This window comes from Apodemus sylvaticus, chromosome 4 (genome assembly GCF_947179515.1).
Source record: "Apodemus sylvaticus chromosome 4, mApoSyl1.1, whole genome shotgun sequence".
Classification (NCBI taxonomy): Eukaryota; Metazoa; Chordata; class Mammalia; order Rodentia; family Muridae; genus Apodemus; species Apodemus sylvaticus.
In genome coordinates, this window is record NC_067475.1 from 31255506 (window position 1) to 31272196 (window position 16691).

Genomic DNA, 16691 nt, shown 5'->3' on the forward strand with positions numbered 1-16691 from the left:
AAGAGGGGGATCGTGCAGCTAGTGAGGCAATAGAATCAAGGAGACAAGGCAGGGAAGAGGAAAAGTTACATCTTAACATCAAAGTCTGGAAAGATGGGCGGTGTCAGATCATGAAGAGACTCCTGCGCAGTTCTAGGAAATGGTGGCTGTCAGAGCAAATATCATCCTCAAAAGAAAAAGGACAGCCCGGGCGGGGAAGGAAATGAGGCTTGTGCTGGTTAGATCAACAGAGATGAAAGTTTCCAACTGGCTTAAGACTTGGCTTTAGGGGCTGGAGAGATGGCTTAGTGGGGTAAGAGCACTGCTCTTCCAGAGGTCCTGAGTTCAAATCCCAGCAACCACATGGTGGCTCACACCCATCCATAATGAGATCTGACGCCCTCTTCTGGTGTGTCTGAAGACAGCGACAGTGTACTTATATATAATAAATAAGTAAATCTTAACAAAACAAAACAAAAAAAACCCCAAAAAACAAAACAAAACAAAACAAAACGAAGACCTGGCTTTAAAAGAAACTAGGCCTAGAGATTAGGTGGCGAGCTTTCCCGTTTTCCACCGCTAATGGAGCTCACTAATTATCCTCTGTTTTCTGTATGTTTACTATTTTATTTTTCCTGAAGTCAAAATAAACAATGGGCTTTGGGGGTCATAGGAAGCTGTGTGTGGGATTTAGGGAGTATGGGGAAACGGGTTGTGAGCTCCAGAGAGGGTCACCTTAGACAGCCTGATGGTGGAGCTTGAGTTCAACCTTGGTTAAGGACATCCATGCTTTCTCTTTCTGTGAGCCGTTCTCTGCTATCTGATCCTTATCCAAACTTTCACTGTACAAAGACCCAGCAGCACCTGGTGCTCGAGGACCACACCAGCCCGTTCGCAAGGCTCCCTTGCCCAGATGCTAGGTTTGCGCACCGTCCCACCCTGCAGAAGGGGCACCACTTCTGAACTGAACCCAGTTTGGAAGAGAAGCTGTTACAGGATATTTGATCATTGGGTAACACCCAAGACTGTGACCAGTGGTTTCTAGTTGTGGTATGGATCCTGCTTTTGATCCTGGAGCTTTCTGTTTACTGGAAACAAGTACCTGTAGTGTGGCCCAACCCCAGCACACACCTTTAATCCAGGAGCAAAATAAAGCGAACCCTAGGTCAAGAGGGGACATAGATAACCGACAGAGACTAAAGGTAAGCAAGAGAAAGGAGGGTCTTTGAGTGGAAGGGAATTTGAGACAATGTAGGAGGAGAAGCTTTTTCCTTCTGAGACATTGGAGGAGGAGGAAGTCAGCTGGGTGCGGCCTCTCTGAGCTAGAGTTTTCAGCAGACCATCCAGCCCGAGTCGACGACTTTGGGAAATTCCAACAGCTGGGATTTTTGTTTTTGAAACAAGCAGCAGTACCTGGATAGTGGAGACATGAAAAATACCAAGATTCAGAGCAAGCGTTGGTGAGCAAGGGGGTGCTGAGCCAAGGCATAGCCGCGGTCTCACTAATCCTCAGAAGCTAGGTGGACAGTGGTAAAATTTACCGGGAAATGAAACAAAGAGGAGATAGATTTCTGGTGGGCAGAAATGGCGGCGTGGTTTGGGGCAGAAGTTGTAGATGTTTGCCTTTCCACCCCTGGCCCTCGGAGATCCTGGGTAGACTTCACCTTTCTCAGCCCTCTAAGCCTTATGCCCAAGGTTAGAGAATGTGATTGTTAGCCATCCTATGCCTCCTCGAACCTGCTGTATGCAAAATAAAATCATCATCATCATCATCACATCTCGTCCTCAGTCAGTGTTCACTAAAAACTAATTGAGCCGCTTTTGTAGGTTTGAGTAGTGAAATTAAAACATGCTGTTTATTTTTTCCAGTGCAAAAAGGTTCAAGAGTTAGGTGTTCGGTAATGTCACCATAGTCTCTTGTCATCATTAGGATGCCCTGAACAATGAGTATACTCATGTCGATTCCCTCTCTTCATCTTGGCCATGAGCTCAGTGATGGACTTCCAGGTTCTACAAGGCACTTGTTACCAATCTGTTTCTAAAACATTTCATGTGTTTAAAGAGGTGTTTTCAGAACATGCATTGAGAAAGCCAAAGCCCGTTTTCTGGGTTTTCTGGGGAAGAAGGAGGCAGAGTTTCACTGGAACATTGTCAAGTAGTTATTTATAGCCAAGCACGTTTATTTATGTCGCATCATCAATGAGAATTACATTTCACGGAAATAAGATTACATATGGAATTACATCGTTTAGCTTCCTGATGTTAACTGAGCATTGGTTTTGTACGGGTTTCTTGGTTTCCTCGAAGCATTATGCACAGGCGAGATACACTGCTTTCAGCCATCCTGTGTGCCTCCAGACTTGACTCTGTTCCCCAGCAGTGTTGGACACTTAGCATCTACTAAATAGTAACCGCCATTTTTTTATCTATATCAGTAGTGCACTTAAGATACACTGCTTACTTTTTCAATACAAAATGGTTAAAAAGTTAAATATGTCTCTCATTTTATGGTTTTTCTAGTAATCACAGTTTCTTATGTAAAACATAATTGTTTCTACTTAGACATCTGTCTCTTTCTAAGGTAACCAATCCCACTGTTGTGATTTTGCTTTTATTGGAATACACTGTGTAGCACAGGCTGACCTCACAGAGGAGCCCCCTAATTGGTTATCTAATATACAGTAGTCAGCACTGAAATTATATACATGCAACAATAAACAGACTTCTAAAAATCCATTATAAAGGAACATACAAAAATATCCATAGTCATTTTTATAGTTAAATAAATAAATCATATGCTAAAGCCATCTAATCTGTGGTTATAGGAGAAACATTTTTATGCTTGTGGGGGTACTTTAAGAGTCATTCCTAGAATGATCCAAAATGACATGGCTTTGAATTTATGGAAAAATATTTCTTAAAAAATGTTTTAAGTAACATAAAATACGATAATTATTAAGTCACTCAAAGAAATTAATGTCTGAAACCCAGATTGGAAGGTTAGTGCTTCTAAGAAATAATTATTCATTGAGAGGGGATAGCTAAAATCCTACGAATTTCAACTATATGTAAAACTATATAGTATATTAATAAGCTCACACAGTATATATTATATATTTATATGCATATATTTATTTTATCTAAATATTTACACATGTAATATTTACTAAATATATAAAGCACTACTTCACAGGCTTAGAGAAGCCGGTGCTTTTTTGGAGACCGGATCACACGGCACAGTGGAGTTTGCCTAAGCAACCACACAGTCGCGTCTCTAGGTAACCCACAGACCTGTAACTTTTAGAAGGCATCGCAACTAGCATGGACTGTGTGAGCAGTCTGCATTTGCTGCTGCTTCATTTGTGGAAGACATTTTTCTTTGATGTAACCAAAGGAGAACTGTAAGATGTCCCATCCTTCCTGCATCTCCCAGGGTCTCCCTTGTCTCCTAATTACTCTTCTCCTCATGAAAATCATGCCTCACGGTTGTGTGACTTTTCCTGGGGAAACATAGCAGATATCCATTCACCCCAGATTAGGCACCAGTGACACCCTGAAGAAACCTTTCCCTGCAAGCCCTATGGACTTGAAGTTGGGATTCCTTGTCAGCACGGCTGGCTCTAAGGTAGCCATGTCACCGCAAAGCCTACAAGAAAGCCTCACGTTTGAGCTCCCTGTCTAACCTGCAGACAAGCTGCACGAGTCCTTCCCCTCCTACAAGAGGTTATTCTAACACTTCTTCCAACAGCATCCTTATACCGTCCTGGGTGGCCATTTTGCAGTAGTTTGACATATACACTTTATTAGTCACCGTGTAGTGGAGAGAGGAATCAGTAGGTAATACTCCAAAAGGCATTTTAAAAAAGAAATTATATTTAAGTAGAAAGTTATAAAGTTATTTGAAAGGAGCTGATCCATCTGTTTCTTTTTTCTGCTGATTTTCTTATAATACAATTATGTTTCCAGGTCTAATACTTTTTGGCTGATGGCCAGGAAGTGTAGCATCCCCTCTGGTGGGATCCTGACTTGCCTGGAATGAGACCCTGCCATCTGGAAAGAGCATTTGCATCATATACTGTGTAAGCTTCCACTTGGCCTTCTGTCTTAGACCAACCACTGTTCTTAGGAAAGAGCATTCTCCCTAATATATGACTTAAATATTAAATACAATTTAAAAACATACTTCGTATAAACCTCCCACTTTAATGGATACATTTTACAGCCTCTTCTTACAGAATATTAAATATTAAAACCTAAAGGAACCAGTTTCTAGGTGTATAAGTCTTTGAGGAATATGGAAGCCTGGGATGTGTAAGCAGCTAATTATCTTTGTTGTTCAGTTGGTTGTTAGCGTTAACCTTGCTGGCACAGCTCCCAGCCCATGCCAGTGTTTCTAACTAAACAAGTACTGAATGCTGTGGTTTGACCAATGAGTGTGGGACAGGCAATGCCAGTCATATTTAATGAACATATGGAATAAATATCTGCACTGTACCGTATTTTATACATTGACAAAATTGGAGATTAGATGATCCAGGCTCTGCTTTGTTGAATCCACGAGCCTGCTCATCACTCCGACCTTCGCCTGTCCACCCAACGCTCGCTCACCGGGCCTGTCCACCTATAGCTCGCTCACCGGGCGCTTCCTGCTATACTGGGACTTGTTAAATGGACCTTCTCTGTGTCTTCCCTTCCCATCAAGATGCTTCTGGCTGGAGAGCGCCAAGGCATCTGACTACACACACACACACACACACACACACACACACATGCACACACGCCCACACACATGCTCACACATGTACACACATATGCATGCACACATGCACAGACACATGCATGTACACACTACATACATGCATATGCACACACATATGCAATACACACATGCACACACAAGCACACATGTACATATATGCATACATGAACACACATGTGCACATGTGCACACATATACCCATGCACACATGCACCCACACACATATGCACCCACATGTGCACGCACACACATACATGCATGCACACACATACATACACTAATATATCTTTTTAATAAAGATTCTTCTGCTACAGTGTCACCTCACAAATCCAAATACAGATAGTTTTCTTTATAACATACACTAGACTCAGAGACAGTAGACAGAATAATTTGGTCACCAGTAGCATGACCACAAAAAAGACATCCAACTTGCAAATATCCCACGGGAAGCTCCACAGGTCAGATCTCAATGGAGTGACGTCACAGTGCCCTTTACTGAGCAGAAACTGTTGCCCCATCAGTCCCCTTGTCTCCCACCACAGAGGGTCCCTCTCTCTGAAACACTCCTCGTATTGTGATTATTTTCAAATTTGCACAGCATTATTTGCTCTGGGTAAGGACTCACTTCGGCCATTAAAGTAGCCAGGTTTTGGTGAGACCAGTGGTAGAGAGCTCTGCTGGTATGGGAGGATCCCAGGCTCAGTCAGCATGACAGCAGAAATGAAGATGGTGGTGGTGGTGGTAGTGCTGATGAGGATGGTGAGGTTGATGATGATGGTGATAAAAGCCCGGTTACACAGAGTGACTTTTGATCAATTCTGTTGGAAAGCCCATCTTTCCTGAGTCACTTCAAACTGCTTTGTGGGGCTGGGAGAAGACAGACTAAGTAACTTTAGTTAAGAGGTTCGCTTTTTGTTAGCTAGTTTTTTTGCTTTGGTCTGTGGAAAACTTAGAGCTGTGATCCTTCTGAATCCCTGCTAACAGAACACCCAGCTGCTCAGCCTGGTGCTGTAATGGGATACAGACACCTGGAAGTCAGAGAGTGGGATATTCCTTGGTTTTCCGGCTTTTTAGGAAAAGTTTAGTCCTGTAGGCTAGATCAGTGTTTAATAGGCAAATTGTGTTGCAACTCAATACCATAAAATTCCTTGCTTTAAGTGTAAGTTTAATGATCTTTAGTAAATTAGAAAATTGTGCAAGGACTGTCAATGTCTTGTTTTAGAACATGTCTACGCCTCAGAGAGGAACTCTGGAACTGCATGCAGCCTTTGTCCAGGCCTGCCTGTGATCCTGGATAAACAGATTAGTTCCCGTCTCTACCGATGGGAACTAATTCTCTTTCTCACATATCAGCTGTGTCCAGACGGAAACAATCCGTCTACCTTAAAATGTATGCACCGGAAGGAAAAGCATCTCATCGCTTCCATGCATTTTACCCCATGTTAATATAGACAGATAGAGTTGATTGAAATAGGCTTTTCAGGGTTTTTTTTAACATTAAAAATATTTTCCAAGGTATTTAAAAATAAAGTGGCACAAGATACTTTATGATTTGCAATTCTGTTCTATTGAAAATATATAAGACCTGTGGCTGTCCAAAACTTAGGATCTTATCTGGAAGTGGTGGTGGCCTGTAGTTCTGGCACACAGGAGTCTAAGCCAAAAAGACCACGGGTTCAAGTTTAGCCTGGGCTACATATGGAGTTGCAGGCAAGTGTGGGATATATGGAGAGACCCTGTCTCAAGACACAAAATAACTAAGACAGCTTTAGATCTGGCAGGATGTTTGACAGATTATGCTTGCTGGCAAAGCATTCTAAAACACATGACAGTTTTCAGTAAGCTGTTTGTTGGCTGTCTTTAGAGTTCTCAAGAACACGTTGATAAAAAATAATAAAACAAACTTTTGTTTTGAGATAGAGTCTCAAGCATCTCAGGCTGGCTTTGAGCTTGCTGTGTAGCTGAGGATAACCTCAAATGCCCGGCGCCCCTGAGTCCACCTCCTCCCCACTGGGATTATAGATGTGTGTTACCAGGCCCAGACTCTGAAGTGTTGGGGAACCTACCCCCACGACATCATGCATTTGAGGCAAGACGCACATATCCCAGCCTTAAAATAAAATATTGTGGTTGCTTCTGAAGTGGAATCGAGTCCCTTACATTCCTGTGAGGTGAGCTGGGAGCTGTGTTAATCACAGGTATATGAAGCTCGAAGGTATGATGCCCTGGTATTTAAGCTTCAACAGGAGATGTTCTGTCCCTCTGGATCCTGTTGACATAGAATAATATACCAGTATTATAAATTCAACACAGTGATTTATTAATGATACTGACTTCAATTAATGTGGTGAATATAGATAGGCGAGCTGTTAACAACCTCCTTTTGCTCTCCCAAAAAGAGGGCCAACTTATATATTAACATTTACCTACTTAGGTGTATCTCCTCTGTGTGTGTGTGTGTGTGTGTGTGTGTGTGTTGTTTTCTAACACCGGGGATTGATCCTAGGGTCTCCCACGTGCTGAGCAAGAGTTTCACCCTGCAGGTCCATGCCTCGGCTCTGTATTGAGAATTGCCCTTTAGAGAACTTTCCTCTGCATTTATGTCTCTTCCTTGAAAAACAAAACAAAACCTGATACTTGTCTCTTGGTCCTTGCACTGACTGTATCACTCACCTATTAAAATGTCGTATCCTGGAGTCGGTAGTGCGCCATTAAGAACAGAAAGCTCCTAAGGTCGGAGTCCAGACGTAAAGGTAAGATTTGCTGCTTCCTCTCTGACCTTGGGCAACTTCCTTTGTCTTTTTTCTTTCTTTTTTTTCAGTTGAGCTTACAATATTTCCTAGGGTAGTTGTGAGAGATTAAAATAGGCAACAACAAAGTACCTGGTACTCAGGTAACATTTGCTTGAAACCGTTGTATGTTCTAGCTAGCTGCTTCTGTCCTGGCTTTCTGGCGACTACTGAGTTTTCTCTCCTCAGGGTTGACAAAGCTTTTGGGTCTGTTAAAACCTCAGTAGGTATTTATTTGTCTCAGTTCCCTAAGATCTGTACAGTTCCTGTACAGTAAAGCTCAATATGAACATGTTTGTAATTTCAGTTTGTTCAAGTAGGATAATCCTTTCTTTGATTGAGGTTTAGCATCTTTAATAGATCAAGTCCTTTTAAACATTAAAGCTCACACATAAACTTAGATAAGTTTTTTAAAGCTGTGTTTGCACAGCTAATCTCCCTTATCATAAAGGAATCTCATGCTTGGAAGGGCAGATTTACAGGTCTAATAAACGGAGCCTTTTCTCAACCTTGGACTTTAGGCCACATCGCAGCTACAGATGCATTTGCCTAGCCTCCCCTCAGACCTGCGGAGGGAGGCCCTTGGGAGTGGGTGGCTTCCCTCCGCCCTTAGCGTGCCGCCCTGACTCTCTATCCCACGTCCACTTTCCCAGTTTGTTTACTGTATACCCCTGGGAGGAATTGTTGGTGCTCTGCTGTCTGTCGAGTTTGAATTCCCACTTAGCTATGTGCTGTATTAATTTAGTAATTATGTATCTCTTTTGTAACTTTGCAGTTATTAAGCACATTTGCTCTCCCTTATCCTAAGTGCCTAGGATCAGAAAGGTTTCTAATGGGGAGTGTATAAGGATGGAGAGAGAGATGTTTTAGCCCTTTAGGATGCCTGCTGCCTTTAAGGACAACGGCATTAAGCCACTCACAGCTATGGGGGGATCTGACACCCTCTTGTGGTCTCTCTAGGAACCTGCACACATGTAGCATACATATTAATCAAAGCCATTTTGTTTTTAATGGTTTGGATTTGGGAATTTTTTTATTTTGGGATATTAGCATATACATGATGTTTCATAGAGGTAGAATCTCCGCCTAACTTAAAATAGATTTGTTTAAATCTATTTATTTAAATTTATTTACCGTTCTATGTACCTTATATAGGCAACATGAGGTAATTTTATACAGTGTTTTAATAATTTTATACATGAATCAAATGTCTAAGCATTGAGCCATGAGAGTTATGGAATCATGTGAATGTTCAAGAAAATTTAGATTTTTTTTCAATATTTCAGAATTTTTCAGATTAGGAGCAGTCAGCCACCCATCTATCTCACCACACAGTATTTCTTAATGGTGAGGGAATTCTCAATTCTGTGAATTTGTCCCGTATGTTCGATGGTTAGCTATTTGCCAACTTTTGACCTAGTGCCACTGCCATTTTTAAATTCCGATTTTAGCACTCTTGTCAGAGTACAGGAGAAATCCTACTGGGATTATTAAAATGGAATGACTGGATTATATATGAATATGATAGTATCAAACCCTTACCTATATACCTACCATCTTCACCTCCTTCCTTCAAGGGCGATAGATCTTTGTATTTTCCTTTCTGATCAGTGCTGTTTTCTTCATATAAATTCTAAATATCTTCTTTTAATTATTAGAATTTGAGAACAGTTTTATCCTTTGATGTGGGGTACAAATCCAGCTTGTGGTCAGGGAGTAAGCATATTTATATTAGGGTTTCAAAGCCAATTATATCATGGGTTCTGTTTATGACAGATGCATGTGTGCTTAATTTGTAATTAGATCTTCTGGTTGAAAGTTATGTGCATGAGAAATCTGGTTTCACATGTACGTGGTTTGTGTTTTTCATTAGCTTCATGACTATTCATTTGTCTTGGTGTGCTGGATAGATTTTTACCAACTTGACACAAGCTAAAGTCACCCGAGAGGAGGAACCCCCAGTTAGAAAATGCCCTTCATCAGATTGGCTATAGGCAAGCCTGTGGGGGGGGGTTCTTTTTTCTTTTCTTAAGATTTTCTTTATTTTATGTATATGAATACACTGCCGCTGTCTTCAGACACACCAGAACAGGGCATCAGATTCCATTACAGATGGTTAGGAGCCACCATGTGGTTGCTGGGATTTGAACTCAGGACCTCTGGAAGAGCAGTCATTGCTCTTAACCCCTGAGCCATCTCTCCAGCCCTGGGGATTTTCTTAATAGTGATTGATGGGGGAGGGCCCAGCCCATGTGGGTGGTGTCATTTCTGGTCTGGTGGTCCTAGGTTCTCTAAGAGAGCAGACTGAGCTAACCATTAGGAACAAGCCAGTAAGCAGTCACCCCTCCATGGTCTCAGTATCAGTTCCTGCCTCCAGGTTCCTACTCTGTTTGCATTCCTGTCCTGACTGCCAACAGAGTCCCTTCTATTACACTTCTATAATGTAGAAGTGTAAGCCAAATAAGCTCTTGGTTTACTGAGTAGAAGACTGTTCAGTAGTAAAATGTAGGAGCCCAATATCTGACGTTTAGCTTAACCAAAGATTCTAAATGTCACAGTGCAAAGGCAAGCAGCAGTGGGTGCTTCCCAAAGGATGTCACATCGTATAAAACACAGCTAAACATCAAGTTGCCACCAAGGGATCTTAGCGATACTGCTCCAGTTCCTAGCTCTGGATACTTTGACCTGCAAAATAGATACTGAAATTGATCCGTTGTTTCTTTTGCTTTACTCGGTTGCTTTAAAAAAAAAAATTGTGTGTATATGTGGTGAAGTGTGTGTATGTATCTGTACCATATGAATACAGGTGTCCACAGAGGCAAGATGAGGGTGTTGCATCTCCCGGAACTGGAGTTATAGGTGGTTGTGAGCCACCCAATACGGGTGCTGGAGACAAGCTCGGGACCTCTGCAAGAGCAGCGGATGCTCTTAACTGCAGAGCCGTATCTCCACTCTGATAGTCACTTAACCATGTGCTTCTGGGGGTGCGGCTGGAGAGATGACTCGATACATAAAACCACTAACTGCTCTTCCAGAGAGCCTGGGTTCAATCCCAGTTTCTACACAGTGACTCACACTATTTATAATTCCAGTTCCAAAGGACCCAATGCTCTCTCTTAGCCTCCTTGGCCACCAGGAACGTGCATGACACACAGGCATACATACAGGCAAAAGACTCATACACATATGATAAAAATGTGCTTCTGGTATATTTCACTATAACCACTTCCTAATCTTAAACAGTACTTAAATTTCTGTAATACATCCCACTCTGTAGTTTAAAAACCAATAGAATCACACCGGTGTATTAATAACAAATCTCAGTGTCTCGCATTTGCTTTCACGAGGGTGTTAGATGGGTCTGTAAAGACCTTAAACTGTCTCGGTGTTATCTAGGTTAAATGGTGCTCGAAGAGTGATGGTTTGTGGTCTGGAGTGTGACCCAAGCAGGTGAAGTAATAGGATTTCCAACCAAAGAGGAGCCAGGATAACTTTTCTCAGGCAGTGGTAGGAAGGGATAATTATAAGAATTCATCGTCTTCACAATGAACACTGAGTCTGGAGGTTGGATGACACAGATGAATACGGCATATATTTAACCTTAATGAAATCCCCAGGAAAATATCAATTCTACCGCTAATGACAATCCATGGGTGCTGTGTTCACACAGTGGCTCCTCCAGCTCCTCCCGAGGGCTCACCCTCTGCACCATCATTATTTCAGTCAAGTTCTCCTGTTGTCCCCTGAGCTCAGGTGCCGAAGGTCTTCCTCTGGGGGGAGGAGAGTGATTGGATTTTCTCCTCAACGTTCCGTGTTCTAGAACTAGATGACTGCCTTACAAAGGCCACCCGTCTGTCCACTGATGAAACTTCTTGTATGCACGAACACCAGGCTAGGAGCTCATGTGCAGTCAACTAGGTTGGAGTCGGCGGAAAGTAGCCATCACTGCTTGAGGGCCTGGGGATCTTCCTCGGAAGGAGGAGTCCATGGTGGAGAGGATTGCTATTGGAATCATCTTGCTGAGGCCCCTCCGCAGGACATTTGTTCTTCCCGCGGCTTTTTCTAAGGCACTGAAGAGAACATTGGTCAGGCTGGAGGAGCATTCTTCGCTCCCTCTGGTGTCTTGGTACTTGGGGAGACTTTCACAGGGACAAGAGGAAGGTGAGCTGTCGGAAGTGGGTGACCCTCGTGGCTACTCAGCCTCTTCGGAGCCTTTTTTTTTTTTTTTAATTTTTTAAGAAAAACACCAGGTCAACTTCCCTGATGGCTTTTCTTTCTCAAGAGTGGGCTGTGTCTGCGCAGGCCAGATGCTTCTTGTCAGACCAGAGGGATATGTAACAAATAAACCTAACCTTGTATCCAGTGGCCAGGTCATCTAGCTCTTTTCTTTCACAATGTGACTTTTTTTGTCTCCCACAGCCTTGTCCTGGCTCTGCCTTTTCAACTAAACCAGGTGCTTTTAGATGAGTGTGTGTGTATGTGTGTGTGTGTGTGTGTGTGTGTGTGTGTGTGTGTATCTGTCTGTCTGTGTCTGTGTGTGTCTGTCTGTGTGTCTGTGTGCATGCGCACACACCACAAGATTGCATTCTCACACATACTCAAATTTGTATAGGCCACAAATGTCTTCCTTAGACATTCTGCACCTTACTTTTTGAGATTAACAGGATTGTTAAACTACACCTCACCAGTTCAGCTAGACTAGCTGCCAGGAAGCCCAAGGGGCCTTCTATCTCCAGCGGCCACTCCTGCTCCCACAGGCACGCTGGAGCTCCAGGCAGGCTCCACCTTGCCCGGATTTTTTAAGTAGGTTCTTGGGATCCAAACTCAGGTGCCTGTGCTTGGACAGCAGGCATTGTACCAGCTGAGCCATCTTCCTAGTCCCTGTATTGTCTTTAAAAAAGACCAAAACCAAAAAATTCTTTAATTTGCCCCTACGTTCCTAAGTGTGGAAATAAATGTATAATGCATTATTGTCGTTGATCTGCTGGCTACCATAGTTGTTTCAAGAAAACAAACTAGATGTATTAACTGTACCACTTACATTATTTTCTTTTTTATCCATCAAATCAAGGCTTAGCTGTTACTAAATTGAATTTAACCATATTTACCCCCCAAAAGGAGGCCTTTAAAATTGAAAGAAACATTCTAAAGTTGTACAGTGTGCTCAGGGCGGAGACTAATTACAAGGTTTCAAAACTCCTCAGGTGGCCGGGCTGGTGGCCTGACTAAATGCCGCCTTCCTAAATTGGGAACAGCTGGGCCATGGTGCAAGCTAGTATAAGAGTCCCCGGCTCCCCTCAGTGCAGTAGCATGCGTCTGCTCCATGGAGCCTGTGTGTGGCACTAAAGCACAGGTGCCTGTCCTCGGCCACGGTAGGTAAGTGCTCCGAGTGGAACCCCCTTAGAAAAAACTTCTGTTGCTTGGTAGAAATTTCAATGATCTTATCAAGATATAATTCAGTTTCCTGTGGCAATTTCAGGAGGTTACCCCAAGGCTACTTCTAACCTTTTCCCCAAATGAGAGACAGCAAAGTCTTTGTGCATTTTTCCACTCCGGGAGTTTGAAGGTTATTATTTTGTATATAGTATGTGACTCTAGATATAAAGGGATAAACTGAAGTGGTGTTATTTTAAATACATTTCAATATGTTTAATAAATGTGTTGCTTTGCAGTCTGTTTATAAAAGTTGCCGCTAAAGAGATCATCCAGAAACAGGACAGTTCTGGAAAAGGCAGAAAGTAACAATTCAGGAGTTTTCAATTCTTTAACCTTTTTATTTTATATTTTTGAGATGGTTTCACACACTTTAGTTTGGGCTAACCTGGAACTTACTATGTAGTCTGGGGTGGCTTTAAAGTCACAGTAGTCCTCCTGCCTCAGTCTCTTGAACGCTGGCATTAGAAGTGTGAGCCACCATGTCCTGCTGTTTGTTCCTTCCTTTTAAAAAAGAGAGAGTAGCAGGAAGGGATGGTGTGGTCTCCAGGTGAGTTCTGGTGTATTATGACTTCATGGTTAGCAACTTGTGAAGTGTTTGAAATGTTAAGTTCTGGCTTTATTGGGAGGAATTAACTGGGAGTCGATTGTTAAGATGTTCTTATCCGTGCTGACATCAGCTCAAAAAGAGACAGACATTCCAAGATTAAACGATCTAGTACCTTATAAATAAATTCAATCTCAGCAGCCTTGACTGTGTTCTGGGGACACCTTTGTAAAGCAGGCACCTTTGGTATCGGTTTCCTTACCTTGAGTATGTTTATATTTCACGTGGTTGGTAATTAGACAAGCCATTTCTGACCTCCTTTTGTCTCATTCACAGAAGAGGCAATAACATCTTCTGTGGGAAAGAGAACCAGCTTCCCTGTGGTGACTGCACAGCCGGGTGTTGTATGGAAGAACTAGGAATCGGAAGGCCACCATCAACATTTCGTATCAGCACACACGATCAATTCTAAGAGTCCATGTTGACCTTGGAAGTAGAAGGATTTAGAAGAGAGAGGTTGCCACAGAAACCAAGACCCTTACCATCTCCCTTAGCTCTGAAGGCTGGCGGACAATGGATATCATAGAGACAGCAAAACTCGAAGGTCATTTGGAAAGTCAAACCAACGACTCTACCAACACTTACACAAATCCCACTGAAGCCGTAGAAGAAGAGGGCAAAAATGGCAAGGGCAAACCCAAGACCTTATCCAATGGCTTACGAAAGGGTGCCAAAAAATACCCGGACTACATCCAGATCTCTATGCCCAACGACTCCAGGAACAAGTTTCCCCTGGAGTGGTGGAAAACAGGCATTGCCTTTGTGTACGCCCTCTTCAACCTTATCCTGACAACGGTCATGATCACCGTCGTGCATGAGAGGGTCCCTCCCAAGGAGCTCAGCCCTCCTCTCCCAGACAAGTTTTTTGATTATGTCGACCGGGTCAAATGGGCATTTTCTGTATCAGAAATAAACGGGATGGTATTAGTTGGGTTATGGATAACCCAGTGGCTCTTTCTGAGATACAAGTAAGTATTGACTGATAAGGTATTTGGGTATTTGAAAAGTGATGATGTGTCTTTAAAATCAGCTTTCTCTGTTTTCTCATGCATTTAGTCATACCTAGGCATTTGAGGAAAGGAAGCGTAGACAGACAGAATTGAGTAAATGTGGCCACTGTCCCGTAAGCATGCCTTGAGTGACCATGTATGTGAGTAGAAGGAAGGTTACAGCAGTTCTATGGAGGGTGACTCGGTTTATCAATTTAAAATACCACGCATGGCTTCCAGTGGGGTGGTGCCATAGCCTTAATCAAGATGCTTGGAAATGCCTTTAATCCCAGCACTTGGGAGGCAAAGGTAGAAGGATCTCTGTGAGTTTGAGCCAAGCCTGGTCTACATAGAGAGTACAGGACAGCCAAGACTATATAGTGTCTCAAAAAACCCAAAAAGGTTAGGAAAGGGCTAATGCATTGGCAAGTGCCGTAGAGAATAGGCCAGGATGGTTTTAATTTATTATGGGATGGCTGGTCTGCTGTCAACAGCCTGCTTGGAGTTTTTATCCCACCAAGAGTTCTTGAGCTTTCTTTCCCTTCTTGTCCTTCTGCCAGATACAAAGTAACAAGTGTTTGTTTAAGAAGCTGAATTCGGAGCTGGGTTTCCGTGGTTTGGGTTTTCGATTTCTAAAGTAAACTTGTTCTCCCTGCTTTCCTCTTGGCACTATGTAGGAGGACATGGTTCGGTGGTCCAGCCCCTACATCCCCCAGCCTGTTTTAAGAACAGTACCAACCAGGAAGCAGCCAGCCAGGCTTCCCACCTTGAAGATAAGCCAAAGTAGGAAGTAGCTCTGGCTTGATAATTTCTGCTTCTCTGTTTGAATTCTGACTTCTGGTCCAAAATTGGAGGGCCACTCATTCCCCCCCACACACACCTTGTCCTCTCATCTGTCATTTAGGTGTTTGCTTTCTACCAGATCCCACAGATTCAGCCCATAAAATACGAGATTGAACAGAAATGCCTACAATCTGGGGCTTTAAAGAAATAGGTAAAGCGAGTATCCCTCAATATGGCTTCAAAATTCAAAGTCAAGTAGAGTTCAGAGTTTGTGCCACAAGATCACTGTTAGAAGACAGTCGAGATGGCTGTTGCTTTGCAATTGGAATTCGGTCTGCTGTTCCCAAAGCCTTTCCCAAATACGGCCCTGAGGATTTCTAAACCTGCATCGTAAATTGAAGCCACCCATAAGCAATTTCCTCACAGTGATTCTCCCAATGTTTCTTCAATATATTTGGGTAAACGGCAGAGCTCTCTGTTGCCTTTGACCTAGTCGAAACGGATTGCTTCTGCACATACCAGTTATGACTTTCCTTATGCTAAAAGCAAGAGTACATTTGTTGACCCTTTGTTTTCTTTTTAGTGCCTGGAGCTGACCCTGAGCGTGGCAGGGCTAGCATGGGCTACATGTGATTACTTTCTCCTTCAGTTTGTGCATAAAGGCTTCACAGTCACATTCGTGTGAAGAGAAATTTAGTCTAGTGTGCAACTGGATTCCATTCTGCAGCTGAGGCCTCGTCTTGGTTTATGTGAGATCTAGCTGTTATAACTGGCTTTCTGCTGCCATCTCAGACTCATGGTCATGGGTTGGGGATATAGTTCAGTAAGACCAGTGCTTGACTCCCATGCAGAAAACCCTAGGTTCAGTCCCTGGTACATACAAGGAAAACTAAAATTAATGAAAGGAACAATGGAAAAGCTATACCCGACCCTGCTCTGATCATTATACACAGATACTGAAATTTCACACTATCTACTATACATTGTGTGTGATTACTACATGCCAATTAAAAAGAAAATGTCTATTAAAATAACGTTCAAGGGTTGCATCCGTAGACCATGTACTTTATGCCCACTAGTAAGATCACAAACAGCACTGATTTGCCATTTCATTTCGGAAGTTGATTTGAACCTTATATTTTGATAACTGGTGGGATAATTCTCATGACCTTACCAATCCAAGTAAGAACTCCTAGCCCCTCCTAGCCCCCTCAATCTGTCTTTTCTTTCCTTCTTGGTGCTGGTGCCCAGGACTTGACGCCTGCCAGGCAAGCCCCCGTCATGACGGCAACTCTCAAGTCTGTCTCTCTTTCAAAAGCTATGAGGGAAAACAGACCCTGAGCAGTCCTTTT

The 16691-nt window shown here is 42.8% G+C and overlaps 1 protein-coding gene across 5 annotated transcripts in view; it reads left to right on the forward strand.

Moving 5' to 3' along the window:
* Positions 1-16691, forward strand: part of Sgms2 (sphingomyelin synthase 2) — a 79781-nt gene that overhangs the window by 43207 nt on the left and 19883 nt on the right. For all 5 annotated transcript variants that reach the window (XM_052179232.1, XM_052179233.1, XM_052179231.1 and 2 more), the window contains one exon: positions 13844-14535. In XM_052179232.1, the coding sequence (XP_052035192.1) occupies positions 14081-14535 (455 nt within the window). In that variant the 5' untranslated portion in view covers positions 13844-14080. The remainder of the gene's footprint in view (positions 1-13843; positions 14536-16691) is intronic.